The 15,717-nt window shown below is 41.5% G+C and overlaps 1 protein-coding gene across 4 annotated transcripts in view; it reads right to left on the bottom strand.

Moving 5' to 3' along the window:
* The window catches only part of LOC134349599 (tau-tubulin kinase 2-like), a 350,526-nt gene that overhangs the window by 76,153 nt on the left and 258,656 nt on the right, over window positions 1-15,717 (bottom strand). For all 4 annotated transcript variants that reach the window (XM_063054164.1, XM_063054174.1, XM_063054168.1 and 1 more), the window contains one exon: window positions 6,937-7,148. In XM_063054164.1, the coding sequence (XP_062910234.1) occupies window positions 6,937-7,148 (212 nt within the window). The remainder of the gene's footprint in view (window positions 1-6,936; window positions 7,149-15,717) is intronic.

Genomic DNA, 15,717 nt, shown 5'->3' with positions numbered 1-15,717 from the left:
AACTTCCAAGAAAGTAGGGATGTTGTTGTGCCTCCACTGCATTGGCACGTATGTGCTGGCCCCAGGACAGATCCCTGACATGTTAATGCCAAAGATTTTAAAGCCACTGATGCTCTCCACTTCCGCTTCCCCTAAAGAGGTCTGGCTCATGGGCCTCTGGTTTCTTCCTCCTCTAGTCGATAATTAGCTCTTTGGTTTCACTGACATTGAGTCAGAGGTTGTTGTTGTGGCACCACTCACCCAGATTTTCATTTCCCTTCTATACAATAAATCATTATCACCTTTGTTTTAGTGGCGTTATCAGCAAATTTAAATTTGGTATGGAGCTGTACTGGCCACACAATCAGTGATGACTTGCTTTGTGGCTGTAGACTTACTTTCAAGAACATCAGTTCTGAATGTTATTTGCTTACTTTTATTGTTTGCATGATTTGCTTTTTTTCCTGTTGACTGTTTGATAGTCTTTTTTAAAAAAGGGTTCTATTGGGTTTCTTTGTTTTGTGGCTGCCCATAAAGAGGCAAATCTCAAGGATGTATAAAGTATACATATTTTCTACTTTGAACAATCAGTATAAACTGAGTAGAGAAGGGGCTAAGCACACAGCCTTGTGGTGCAGTGCACCTGTATAGATGGTGAGTGTGGAGATCTTGTTGCCAATCAGCACTAACAGTGGCTGCCAGTGAGGAAATCAAGATCTAGTTGCACAGGGAGGTACTGTGTCCCACCAGGTCTTGAAGTTTAGTGATGAGTTTTGAGGGGATGATAGCACTGAATGTTGAGCTGCAGTCAATGAAGAGTATCCTCATATATGTTTCATTGTTTAGGTGTTCCAGAGCTGAATAAAGAGCCAATGAAGTGGCATCTGCTGTTGACATGTTGTGATGGTAGGCAAATTGGAGCGGATCCAGGTTGTTCTTCAGGCAGGAGTTGATGTACTTCATGACTAAACTCTCCAGACGCTTTATTATGGTGGATATAAATGCTACTGGTCATAGGGGCAGGTTTTGATGTTCTTCTCGTGTACCTCAGACTGCCAAAGCAAGAGGCTGAAGGTGTTTGAAACACCCAAGCTAGGCAGATACATAAATACTTTATTGATCCCAAACGAAATTACAGTGTCACAGTAGCATTACAAATGCACAAATATACAAATATTAAAAGTAAGAAAGAATAAAAGATAAGTTACCTCAGTCTAACAGGGGGGGGTCATCAGTTCCCTGGCTATAGGTTGACTCATTATAGAGCCTAATGGCCGAGGGTAAGAATGACCTCAAATAGCGCTCTTTGGAGCAGCGCAGTTGTATTAGTCAATTACTGAAAGTGCTCCTCTGTTCAGCCAAGGTGGCATACAGAGGGTGAGAAACTCTGTCCAGAATTGCCAGGATTTTCCATAGGGTCCTTTGTTCTATCAGTCTCCAGCATGTCCAGTTTGACTCCTATAACACAGCCATCCTTTCTAATCAGTTTACTAAGCCTGTTGGCATCACCCATGTTGATGCCATTGCCCCAGCACACCACCACAAAGAAGATTGTACTGGTGACAACAGACTGGTAGGACATGTGAAGGGGAGGCCTGCATACTCCAAAGTGCCTCAGTCTCCTCAGGAAGTAGAGGTGACTCTGGCCCTTCTTGTACATAGCCTCTGTCATCCAGGTATACCCCCAGGTACTTGTAGGTCCTCACCACCTCCAAGTCCTCACCATCAATAGTAACAGGAAACAGTGCAAGCTTAGACTTCCTAAAATCCATTACCACCTTCTTTGCCTTACTGATGTTAAGCTGTAGATGATTCCGCTTGCACCACCTGACAAAGTCCTCCACCAGGGCCCTGTATTTATCCTCATGTCCTCCCTTTATTCACCCAACTATTGCCGAGTCATCAGATAATTTCTGCAGATGACAAAGAAACATAAATATAGAAAACCTACAGCACAATACAGGCCCTTCTGCCCACAAAGTTGTGCTGAACATGTCCCTACTTTAGAACTACCTTGGCTTTACCCATAGCCCTCTATTTTTCTAAGCTCCATGTAGCCATCCAGGAGTCTCTTAAAAGACCCTATCATTTCCACCTCCACCACCGCCGCTGGCAGCGCATTTCATGCACTCACCACTCTCTGCATAAAAAACTTAGCCCTGACATCTCCTCTGTACCTACTTCCAAGCACCTTAAAGCTATGCCCTCTCATGCTAGCTGTTTCAGCCCTGAGGAAAAGCCTCTGACTATCCATACAATCAATGCCTCTCATTATCTTGAACACCTCTATCAGGTCACCTCTCATCCTCCATTAGCTCTTGATTAGGAAGGATGTCAAAGGTTACAGGGAGAAAGCAGAAGAATGGCAGAAGAATATATCAGCCATGATCAAACGGTGATCAAACGGTGGAACAGACTTGATGAGCTGAATGGCCCAATTCTGCTCCTATGTCTTATGGTCTCTGCCTATATGCAGGTAGGAGGACAACGAGATGTCACACACACAAAATGCTGGAGGAACTCAGCAGGCCAGCCTGCATCTGTGGAAAAGAATAAACAGTTGATGTTTCAGGCCGAGACCCTTTATCAGGACTGAAAAGAAAGGGGAGAAGTCAGAATAAAAAGTTAAGGGGAAGGGAGGAAGAAGTACAAAGTGGTAGGTGATAGGTGAAACTGGGAGGGGGAAGGATGAAGCAAAGAGCTGGGAAGTCAATTGGTGAAAGAGATAAAGGGCTGGAGAAGGGGAAATCTGATAGGAGAGGACAGAAGGTCATGGAATAAAGGGAAGGCGGAGGAGCACCAGAGGGAGGTGATGGGCAGGTAAGGAGATAAGGTGAGAGAGGGAAATGGGAATGGGGAATGGGGAAGAAGAGAGGTGGGGCAAGTACTGTAAGTTCGAGAAATCAATGTTCATGCCATCAGGACGGAGGCTACACAGATGGAATATAAAGTGTTGCTTCCCTAACCTGAGAGTGGCCTCATCGTGGCAGTAGAGGAGGCCATAGACTGGCGTGTTGGAATGGGAATGTAAATAGAATTGATATGGGTGGCCACCAGGAGATCCCACTTTTTGTGGCAGACAGAGCAAAGATGCTCGACAAAATGGTCTCTCAATCTTCATCAGGTCTCACTGATACACAGGAGGCCACAATGGTACACTAGATACAGTAGATGACCCCAAGAGACTCGCAGGTGAAGCGTTGCCTCATCTGCAAAGACTGTTTGGGGCCCTGAATGTTAGTGAGGGCGGAGGTGTAGGGGCAGGTGTGCCAATTGTTCCACTTGCAAAGATAAGTACCAGGAGGGCGATAAGTGGGGAGGGACGAGTGGACAAGTGAGTCATGTAGGGAGCAATCCCTGTGGAAAGCAGAAAGTTGGGGGTGGTGTGGAGAAGGAAAGATGTGCTACCAGATAGACAACTGGATGGTCAAAATCCCCAAAATACGGTGGAAGGCAGGCATTCTTGCAGGAGTGTCGCAATGGTTGAATATATTGGATCCTCTGGTACTGCAACTGATGTGATGGTAGTAGTTTGGCAGAAATTTCTTCAAGACATGATAGGTGGTAAATTTTTGTTTCAAGTTCTTTCAAGGGATGTGTGCATTTTGACAAGGCAACCATGCAACTTAAATTCTTTTCTCCCATGGTCCACTCTCTTCTATCAGATTCCTTACTCTCCAGCCCTTTACCTTTCTCGCCCTCTTGGCTTTATCTATCACATTCTAGCTAGTCCTCCTTCCCCTCCTCCCAGCTTTTTATCCTGGCAACTTCCTCCTTCACTTCCAGTCCTAAAAGGTCTCAGTCCAAAATGTCTACTGCTTATTCATTTCCATAGATGCTGCTTGACCTGCTGAATTGCTCTGGATTTCTGCAGGATCTATTGTGTTTATAACTTCAATTCCTATTTGTCATTGGATGGTAGCCACTTCCTGAACATTGCAATTTATGTCAAAGGCATTACCTCTGTATGATAAGAGCATTTAGCCCTTTTAGCATTCAGCTAAAAGGGCTAAATGGATGATTTCTTTCTGTCTTATCAAGAGGTTCTCACCAACACAGAAAGTGACCACCAACCAACTTGATTCACTTCATAACTGACAATTCCAGATGCTATAAGCCTTGTTTGCTGGCAGCAGTCTGGCTTTTTAATGCCAAAGACATGTGTGTCAGAACTGGCTGTATCTCAGATTGAGGATGGAAAAAGTATAAAGTGTTGTGAAGATTAGTGGTGGGCCAAATGATTGGAAAATAAATCAGCAAAGTGACAAATTTTCGAAAACAAAGTGATCAAGTGGATTGAGCACGTTAGCTGGAATTACAGGGTAAATCAACAGCTTCTATAGTGTGTGGAAAAAGAGCACAGCTAATCTAAGCATTGGCTCCTTGGGATGTGACTGGGGAATTCATGATGGAATGAATGGAAGTGGCACAAATTCTGAACAAATATTTTGTATGTCTCTTTATGGAAGAAGGCATGAAAAGCATCACAGTAATAACAGAAACTCTAAATCCAAAAGGAAGGGAATAAATTAAATTAATCTATCATTAGCAAGAAAGAACTGATCAAACTAATAGGACTCAGCTGATAAGTTCCCTGAACCCTATGGTCTGCAGTGAAGGATCTCAAAAGATGTGGCTGCAGAGATATATTTTTTAGTGATCTTCCAAAGTTGTCTTGATTCTGGAAAGATCCAGCAGAATAGAAACAACCCCGTCCATCATTGAGGATGGGGGTTTTCTTAAAGGTACAATACTGCGCAAAAGTCTTAGGCACATATATTATATAGCTTGGATGCCCAAGACTTTTGCACTATAATGTAGTAATTTTAGGTATTGCACTGTACTGCTACTGCAAAAAGAAAACAAATTTCAGGACATATGTGAGTGATGAGAAATCTCATTCTGATATGGGTCTCTATTGTGGACTGAGAATGGGAAGGGGCCAAGGAGAGGAGAATTATGGTTAGAAAAAGAAGAATGGGGATGGGAGAGAGTGGGAAGCACCAGAGAGACATTCTGTAATGATCAATACACCAATTATTTGAAAATCAAATGACCTTGCCTGGTGTTTCAGGGCTGGGTGTGTCTGCACCTATGCCACCCCCTACCCTTGGCACTCCTTCTCTGCCACCTGCCCCACACCCCTCCCATGGCGCTCTACCCCCACCATTCCCAGCATCCTTTGCTCCCACCAGATTTACAAACTCACTCTGTTCCACATTGACAAATACAGTACTGTGCATAATTCTTAGGCACCCTAGCCATGTACACGTGCCTAAGACTTTTGCACAGTACAGTATCTTCAGCTGCTGTCACCTGTCTTGCTTCCCATAGCTGCTCTTTAAAAGGTGATTTGACCCAGTTGTTGGTCGCTGTTTTGGTAAGTAGTCTACTGACAAATTTGGCCCATTAAAGCATAAGAGCATACTTTACTATGTGAATGCAAATTGCTCCTGTTGAAATATTCTAAGCCCATTGAGGTGTTACAGATGGACAGACACTTAAACTTTATGCCTTCAATTCTTAGAAATGTCACTTATGAGTCCTCTGGTGTTGTGGATGTAGCATATTGATGGATGAAAAGCAAAACAGGAATACTTTTTTGAATTAGCCAACAAAAATGCACAATATTGGAAGTTCTTGCCTCTCATTACATTCTTTGAGAAGTTGAGCAAACTGTTTACAACATTTTAGTTTTGGCCAATTCAAAATCTTTGATATATTCCAGCTAATTAACAATCTGTACTTGGAAGCACCAGAAAAATTGCTGCTTCATGGTCCAATAGCCACTGGCTTTCACTCTTGCACAGCAGAACACTGAAATCACTAGAAAGCGGAAAACATTTGTGAGCATCTGGTTCCCTACCCCTGCTGGACTCACTGAGGGTTTAGTCATTGCTCACTCGGCTTCATAGACAGCTATGGAATGCTAGCTGATTTCACAAAACTGGAAAAAGTACAAAGGAGAGCATTGGCAGTGGATGGGACATAGGTTCTGGCCCTTTTTAATGTTGAACTATTTTCTATATTAACTGAACATTACTTTAGGATCAGAACTTTATTACTTCATTGTATTAGTTCTCAGAAGAACTATAACTTATAAAATACCTTAGGCAGTATCATCCAGCTATCACTACATGCTAGTAGTAAATGGATAACTTTGGATCTGGTTTATAAAATTTTAAGAGACATAAATGAGATAAATGGTCACAGCTTCTCTCCACCCCGCCCCCCAAGAGTGAGGGAGTCTAGAACATGAGGACATAGGTTTAAAGTAAGAGGGAAAAGATTTAAAGGGGCAAGTTTTCCCATACAGAGAATGGTGGGTATATGGAGTAAACTGCCAGAGTAAGCATTAGAGGTGGACGTATTTACAATATTTAAAATGTCATATTCACAGATAGGAAATGTTTAGAGGCATACGGGACAAATTCAAACAAAAGGGACTAGCACAGGAAGGCAGCTTGGTCAGCATGAAAAGGTTGAGTGGAAGGAACCATTTCCTTCTTATAACTATGCATCTACACTCCAATATGGCTAGTAGTCCCTAAAGAAAATTGTTCTTAAAGGGCAGGTCTTCAAAATAAAGGAAATGTTTCATGTTAAAATTAAATACATGAGAATACTTTCCCTATTTTCTTTTTTTTTTGATTAACTAGTTCTTCACCGTTTTTATTCAACAAAAGATAATGAAACAATTAGAAGTAGGATTTCTCAATTAGTTTAACACCATTAATTTACAAAAATTATCCTAAATTAAGAGTTGTGACACTGAGGAATTAAGCTAACTGAAGGCACAAGAATCAAGTTCTATATAGTTTATTGTCTTGTGAAACCTACATTTCCATTGAGAAATGAGCCGCATTTATTCGGTGCAAGTGCCAAGACTCTTGAGAACATTCCTTTCAATATCTGCAGAATATATTCATAACGGCAAAAGAATAAATTTGCACTTACCAAGTTTCCAAGAATTTATCTGTGCTAGGCTTTGGCTCCAAAGTGAGATGTTTTTCAAACTCAAAGTTGTGAATTGATTTCAACTTCCTTAACAATCGCAAATCCCGATCTGGCTGCAAAATCTCAGAGCGCACCTTCACAGGGGATCCCAGGCTTGGGCCATTTTGAGGCACATTTCCAGCACCATGACTGCTCTCTTCCTCAGTGACCCCCTACATAATAGAAGAAATAAAATGTCTGTAACATCAGCTACAAAAGGCAGTCAATAAAAACAATAAAATGATGCACTTGCCTATTTTTCTTTCACAATTGTCACTTTAGCCCTCATCTTCAGACACTATTTACTTTTTATGTTTAAAATCTTCTTGAAGATGTGTTTAAACCAAAAGCCTATTTGCTCTTCATTTAAACACAATAAGTGTTTAATGTTCAAAAGGAGGCTGGGCAGCTGTGGCAGAGAATATTCAATTCTCAATCAAACTCATTAAAACATGTTTTCTACTGCTTATTGAATCATTCTGTGAACAAATTGATTACTTAATTTTCTTATTAAACAATAGTGACCTAAGTACTCAATTAACCATATAACCATATATGAATTACAGCACGGAAACAGGCCATCTCGGTCCTTCTAGTCCGTGCCGAACTCTTGCTCTCACCTAGTCCCACCGACCTGCACTCAGCCCATAACCCTCCATTCCTTTCCTGTCCATATAGCTATCCAATTTTACTTTAAATGACAACATTGAACCTGCCTCAACCACTTCTGCTGGAAGCTCGTTCCACACAGCTACCACTCTCTGAGTAAAGAAGTTATTGGCTGTAATGACCTGAATGGATGTCATGAGACTGTAAAAACTGCTTTAGTAAATCAAGACAACACACACAAAATCCTGGAGGAACTCAGTAGGTCAGGCAGCATCTGTGGAGAGGAATAAACAGTCGACGTTTCAGGCCGAGACTTGCATCAGAACTGGAAAGGAAGGAGCAGAAGCCAGAATATGAAGGTGTGGGGTGGGAAGGAAGTACAAGTTGGCAGGTGATAGGTGAGACCAGGTGAGGGGGTAAGGTAGGTGGATGTGCGAGGAAGGATGAAGTTCAAAGCTGAGAGGGGATAGGAGGAAGAGATATATAGCTGAAGGAGGAGGAATCTGATAGAAGAGGACATTACACTATAGAAGAAAGAAAGAGGGGGTTGATGGGCAGGTGAGAAGAAGGGGTGAGAGGGTAACCAGAATAGGGAATGGGAAAAGAGAGAAGGGAGAGGGAGGGAGGAGGAATAAGTTACCAGAAGTCAGAGAAATTAACGTTCACGGTATCAAGTTGGAAGCTACTCAGACAGTTGCTCCTCCAACCTGACTTTAGCTTCATCATGGCAGGAGGAGGAGGAGGGTATGGGCAGGCATGTCAGAATAGGAATAGGAAGTCAAATTGACCACCAGGAGAGTGAAGGTGCACAAAGTGGTCCCCCAATCTGCACTGGGCCTCATCTTTGTAGAGGATGGGCAGGTGAAGTGAACCAAGTTCAGGAAAATTTATTACCCTTCAACCATCAGGCTCCTGAACCAAAGTAGATAACTCCACTCACCTCAACACTGAACTAACTCTACTTTCAAGGACTCGACAACTCATGTTCTCAGTAGTTATCTATCTATCTATTTATTTATTTATTTACTGTATTTGCACAGTTTGTCTTCTTTTGCACATTGGTTGTTTGTCAGTGTTTACCCATGTATAGTTTTTTCCATTTATTCTATTGTATTTCTTTGTTCTACAGTGAACACCTGCAAGAAAACTAATTTCAGGGTAGTATATGGTGACATGTTCGTTCTTTAACAATAAATTTACTTTGTACTTTGAAGTGTTACCTCACCTTGAAGAACTGCTTGGGGCCCTGAATGTTGGTGAAGGGGGAAAATGTAAGGTCAGGTATAGCACTTGTCATGCTTGCAGGGATAAGTGCCAGGAGGATGATCAGTGGGGAGGGACCAGTGGACATGGAGTACAGAAAGCAGTAGGAAAGATGTCCTTAGTTGCAGGATTGGCAGAAGTTATGAAGAATAATATGTTTGATATGGAGGCTCATTGGGTGGTAGGTAAGGACTATAAACATTTCTGCAAAATTGGAATGATCAAGGGGACAAACAGCAAACAGGTTTCTGGACAACGAGTGAATGGGAGCAGCAGGAGAACAAAAACACAGAGAAAAGAGCATGGGAGCTATGAGATATAGAGCAAAAGGACCAGCCAGACAGGGGTCACAAACAAGAGAAAATTTGTAGATGCTGGAATCTAAGCAACACACACAAAATACTGGAAGAGCTCAGTGGCTAAGCAGCATCTATGGAAAAGAGTAAACAGTCAACATTTCAGGCTGTGACCCTTCATCAAAACAAATTGGATATGTCCTTCTCTCAGAGGAAGAAAACAGAAAAAAGGTACAAAGCCAAGTCAATAGCACAGACGGACGCTGATACAAAGAGTGAAAAATGGAATTACCTTACGTTGTAGAATTCTGTAGTAAATATAGAAGCCTTCAATGCTTCCAGACAAATGATGTACTGCTCCTTAAGGCCTTGTTGAGGCCCTTATCTGTGATATTGGTTCAGTTAGTCCTGACGAAGGGTCTCGGCCTGAAACGTCGACTGCACCTCTTCCCAGAGATGCTGCCTGGCCTGCTGCGTTCACCAGCAACTTTTATATGTGTTGCTTGGTTCAGCTTGTTAGTTCCTTGCCTTCCACCCCCCCACCACCCAATCCTTCTGTTTCTTCTCCCCCCATAGTGGTGAACATGTCCAACTTGACCTGCTGGGTATATCCTCTTGCTCTACATTTCACAACTGTTAAATTCTTTGTCTATGTTCTCTCTTTAACTGCTTCCATTTACTAAATGAGTAGATCACCTTGTTTACTGTGCATTCTCATGGCCACCCTAATTACACTATGACAGAGACATTCAATCCCCCACTACCCTACACTTCTTGGAGTTTCAAAGATCCTTTTGTTTCCTTGCAGCCTTGATGAAGGGTCAAGGCTGAAATGTTACTTCTGCTTCCACCACCCCCGCTCCATAAATGTGTTTAAATCTTCTGAATATTTCCAGCAATCTCAGCTTTTACTGTAGATTCCCAGCAACTGCATTTTTTTTTAACCTTTACTTTCAATAGAAGTTGGTGCATTTATTTTCCTCTAAATAATATTCCTGTACCAAGATTTTCATGTATTTTTCCACGTGGGTTTACATAAAATATTGATTTACCATGATAAAAGTCATCATTTATATATTTTTTTTTACAGTATATAATAATTTAAAACTGCAGCCGCGTCACAACATGGCTAGATGCACATTTAAAACTCTACAGTAGCAATCATTTTGACATTTTCGACTTTAGTGGAACAGATTTATGGAGGATCATGCAATAAACAGGCATCAAATGAAACTAAAATCCATTCATTCTAATGTCAAACGTAACAATGAAAATAGTCCAAGATATCCTGAAGTGGGAGGGTGAGGAGCCAGAGGTTGTGTTACATATAGGTACCAATGACATAGGTAGGAAAAGGGAAGAGATCCTGAAAGGAGAATATAGGGAGTTAGGAAGGGAGTTGAGAAGAAGGACCGCAAAGGTAGTAATCTCCACGCGACAGTGAGAGTAGGAATGCAATGAGATGTAGGGTAAATGCATGGCTGACGGATTGGAGCAGGGGACAGGGATTCAAGTTTCTGGATCATTGGGACCTCTTTGGGGCAGGTGTGACCTGTACAAAAAGGACAGGTTGCACTTGAATCCTAGGGGGACCAATATCCTTTTGGGGAGATTTGCGAAGGCTACTGGGGAGACTTTAAACTAGAATGGTTGGGGGGGGGAATTAAATTGAAGAGACTAGGAGAGAGGAGGTTAGTTCACAAATACAGAAAGCTAGTAGACAGTGTGTGAGGGAGGATAGGCAGGTGACAGAGAAGGGGAGTGCTCAGACCGAAGATGTAGGGGAGAAGGAAGAAAAAGATAATAAAGTTGTTTGCACCATTAGGGATAAACAGAAAGTAAGAGGTGGAGAGTTTCTTAAATGCATCTATTTTAATGCTAGGAGCATTGTAAGAAAGGTGGATCAGCTTAGAGCATGGATTGATACCTGGAAATATGATGTTGTAGCTATTAGTGAAACATGGTTGCAGGAGGGGTGTGATTGGCAACTAAATATTCCTGGATTTCAGCTTCAGGTGTGATAGAATCGGAGGGGCAAGAGGGGGAGGTGTTGCATTGCTTGTCAGAGGAAAACATTACAGCGGTGCTTTGGCAGGATAGATTAAAGAGCTCGTCTAGGGAGGCTATTTGGGTGGAATTGAGGAATGGGAAAGGTGTAGTAACGCTTATAGGGATATATTATAGACCACCTAATGGGGAGCGAGAATTGGAGGAGCAAATTTGTAAGGAGATAGCGGATATTTGTAGTAAGCACAAGTTGTAATTGTGGGAGATTTTAATTTTCCACACATAGACTGGGAAGCCCAATCTGTAAAAGGGCTGGATGGTTTGAAGTTTGTAAAATGTGTGCAGGATAGTTTTTTGCAGCAATACATAGAGGTACCAACTAGAGAAGGGGCAGTGTTGGATCTTCTGTTAGGGAATGAGATAGGTCAGGTGACGGAGGTATGTGTTGGGGAGCACTTCGGGTCCAGTGATCACAATGCCATAAGTTTCAATATAATTATGGAGAAGGATAGGCCTGGACCCAGGGTTGAGATTTTTGATTGGAGAAAGGCTAACTTTGAGGAGATGCAAAAGGATTTAGAAGGAGTGGATTGCAACAATTTGTTTTATGGGAAGGATGTAATAGAGAAATGGAGGTCATTTAAAGGTGAAATTTTGAGGGTACGGAATCTTTATGTTCCTGTTAGGTTGAAAGGAAAGGTTAAAAGTTTGAGAGAGCCATGGTTTTCAAGAGATATTGGAAACTTAGTTCAGAAAAAGAAAGAGATCTACAATAAATATAGGAAGCATGGAGTAAATGAGGTGCTCAAGGAATATAAAGAATGTAAAAAGAATCTTAAGAAAGAGATTAGGAAAGCTAAAAGAAGACATAAGGTTGCTTTGGCAAGTAAGGTGAAAATAAATCCAAAGCATTTCTACAGTTATACTAATAGCAAAAGGATAGTGAGGGATAAAATTGGTCCCTTAGAGAATCAGAGTGGACAGCTATGTGTGGAGCCAAAAGAGATGGGGGAGATTTCGAACAATTTCTTTTCTTCAGTATTCACTAAGAAGAAGGGTATTGAATTGTGTAAGGTAAGGGAAACAAGTAGGGTAGTTATGGAAACTATGATGATTATAGAAGAGGAAGTACTGGCGCTTATAAGGAATATAAAAGTGGATAAGTCTCCGGGTCCTAATAGGATATTCCCTAGGACCTTGAGGGAAGTTAATGTAGAAATAGCAGGGGCTTGGACAGAAATATTTCAAATGTCATTAGAAACAAGATTGGTGCCAGAGGATTGGCGTATTGCTCATGTTGTTCCATTGTTTAAAATGGGATCTAAGAGTAAACCTAGCAAAGTAAGTTTGACGTCAGTGGTGGGTTAATTGATGGTAAGTATTCTTACAGATGGTATATATAATTATCTGGATAGACAGGGTCTGATTAGGAACAGTCAACATGGAAGATTATGTTTGACAAATCTTATTGAATTTTTTGATGAGGTTACTAAGAAAGTTGACGAGGATAAAGCAGTGGATGTTGTCTATATGGACTTCAGTAAGGCCTCTGACAAGGTTCCACACGGAAGGTTACACTAGTCCTGTGACTAGTGGTGTGCCACAGGGATCAGTGCTAGGTCCATTGTTATTTGTCATCTATATCAATGATCTGGATGATAATGTGGTAAATTGGATCAGCAAGTTTGCTGATGATACAAAGATTGGAGGTGTAGTAGACAGTGAGGAAGGTTTTCAGAGCCTGCAGAGGGACTTGGACCAGCTGGAAAAATGGGCTGAAAAATGGCAGATGGAGTTTAGTACTGTGAGGTATTGCAAGTTGAAAAGACAAACCAACGTAGAACATACAGGGTTAATGGTAAGGCACTGAGGAGTGCAGTGGAACAGAGGGATCTGGGAATACAGATACAAAATTCCCTAAAAGTGTCGTCACAGGTAGATAGGGTCGTAAAGAGAGCTTTTGGTACATTGGCCTTTATTAATCAAAGTATTGAGTATAAGAGCTGGAATGTTATGATGAGGTTGTATAAGGCTTTGGTGAGGCCGAATCTGGAGTATTGTGTTCAGTTTTGGTCACCAAATTATAGGAAGGATATAAATAAGGTTGAAAGAGTGCAGAAAAGGTTTACAAGGATGTTGCCGGGACTTGAGAAACTCAGTTACAGAGAAAGGTTGAATAGGTTAGGACTTTATTCCCTGGAGCGTAGAAGAATGAGGGGAGATTTGATAGAGGTATATAAAATTATGATGGGTATAGATAGAGTGAATGCAAGCAGGCTTTTTCCACTGAGGCAAGGGGAGAAAAAAACCAGAGGACATGGGTTAAGGGTGAGGGGGGAAAAGTTTAAAGGGAACATTAGGGGGGGGCTTCTTCACACAGAGAGTGGTGGGAGTATGGAATGAGCTGCCAGACGAGGTGGTAAATGCGGGTTCTTTTTTAACATTTAAGAATAAATTGGACAGATACATGGATGGGAGGTGTATGGAGGGATATGGTCCGTGTGCAGGTCAGTGGGACTGGGCAGAAAATGGTTCGGCACAGCCAAGAAGGGCCAAAGGGCCTGTTTCTGTGCTGTAGTTTCTATGGTTAGTTAGGAAGGTTCAATCGTTAGGTATTAATATTGAAGTAGTAAAATGGATTCAACAATGGCTGGATGGGAGATGCCAGAGAGTAGTGGTGGATAATTGTTTGTCAGGTTGGAGGTCGGTGACTAGTGGTGTGCCCCAGGGATCTGTACTGGGTCCAATGTTGTTTGTCATATATATTAATGATCTGGATGATGGGGTGGTAGATTGGTTTAGTAAGTATGCAGATGATACTAAGATAGGTGGCATTGTTGATAATGAAGTAGGTGTTCAAAGCTTGCAGAGAGATTTGGGCCAGTTAGAAGAGTGGGCTGAAAGATAGCAGATGGAGTTTAATGCTGATAAGTGTGAGGTGCTACATTTTGGTAGGACTAATCAAAATAGGACATACATGGTAAATGGTAGGGCACTGAGGAATGCAGTAGAACAGAGGGATCTAGGAATAATGGTGCATTGTTCCCTGAAGGTGGAATCTCATGTGGATAGGGTGGTAAAGAAAGCTTTTGGTATGCTGGCCTTTATAAATCAGAGCACTGAGTATAGGAGTTGGGATGTAATGTTAAAATTGTACAAGGCATTGCTCAGGCCAATTTTGGAGTATTGTGTACAGTTCTGGTCACCGAATTATAGAAAAGATGTCAACAAAATAGAGAGAGTACAGAGGAGTTTTACTGGAATGTTACCTGGGTTTCAGCATTTAAGTTACAGAGAAAGGTTGAACAAGTTAGATCTTTATTCTTTGGAGCGTAGAAGGTTGAGGGGGGACTTGATGGAGGTATTTAAAATTATGAGGGGGATAGATAGAGTTGACGTGGATAGGCTTTTTCCATTGAGAGTAGGGGAGATTCAAACAAGAGGACATGAGTTGAGAGTTAAGGGGCAAAAGTTTAGGGGTAACACGAGGGGGAGCTTCTTTACTCAGAGAGTGGTGGCTGTGTGGAACGAGCTTCCAGTAGAAGTGGTAGAGGCAGGTTCGATTTTGTCATTTTAAAAAAAATTGGATAGGGATATGGACAGGAAAGGAATGGAGGGTTATGGGCTGAGTGCAGGTAGATGGGTCTAGGTGAGCGTTCGGCATGGACTAGAAGGGCCGAGATGGCCTGTTTCCGTGCTGTAATTGTTATATGGTTATAGTTGCAGTTTTACATCTTTTATGGAACAAACAAGTATATATCCAAGTACAGGAGCAACAACTCCAATTACATTATATGCAATATTCTGAACTATTTTCATAAAATTTTTCTTGCTAAAGAAGTTATTACTGCAACATATTCTGCTCTGACTTCTTTTACAAGTTCACAATTGACACCACCACAGTACGTCAAATTTCAAATAATGACGTGACTTTGTAGAGGAAGGAGATGAGAATCAAATGGCATGGTGTCAGGACAACAACCTTTCCTTGAAAGTCAGCAAAGGAAAAGAGCCAGCCATTGACTTCAGGACAGGTAGTCCGTAAGCCAGTAGGGTTGGTCGGTACCATCTGAGGGGAATAATGTTCATAGTGATTTTTGGCAAGGTATACATCTCTGGAGTTAGAAAACATGTGATAGCATTGCACCAGTGGTAGCTTTATCACTTCAAATAAATAATCACTTTTTGTATATATTCCATATTAACATCAGTACAGCAGAAGATGTCACCCCACCCCCCAAAAGGTAAAAAACCTCATTTGGAGAGATTTCTGGAGTTTTATCAATGTCATAATATTTTCCATATTGTTGTATCAAATCAAAACAATCTTAAGCTTTTGTCATAGCATATAGAATTACAGTACAATAATTCAAATGCGGGGTTCCACACAGCCATAACCTAGGCTCCATTTGGTTGTAAAATTAATATATTTAATCAAAGACTGCTTTGCATACTTTGTTTTCCATACTTTCATAACCTAGTAACCATAATAATTTTCCAAGTCACTCTCTGAGGTGGATGCCTGGTCCTCACAGTCTGCCAGTCTACACATGTCAGTACACCTGAG

Source organism: Mobula hypostoma, chromosome 1 (genome assembly GCF_963921235.1).
Source record: "Mobula hypostoma chromosome 1, sMobHyp1.1, whole genome shotgun sequence".
Lineage (NCBI taxonomy): Eukaryota > Metazoa > Chordata > Chondrichthyes > Myliobatiformes > Myliobatidae > Mobula > Mobula hypostoma.
This window is presented reverse-complemented; position numbering and strand designations above follow the sequence as displayed.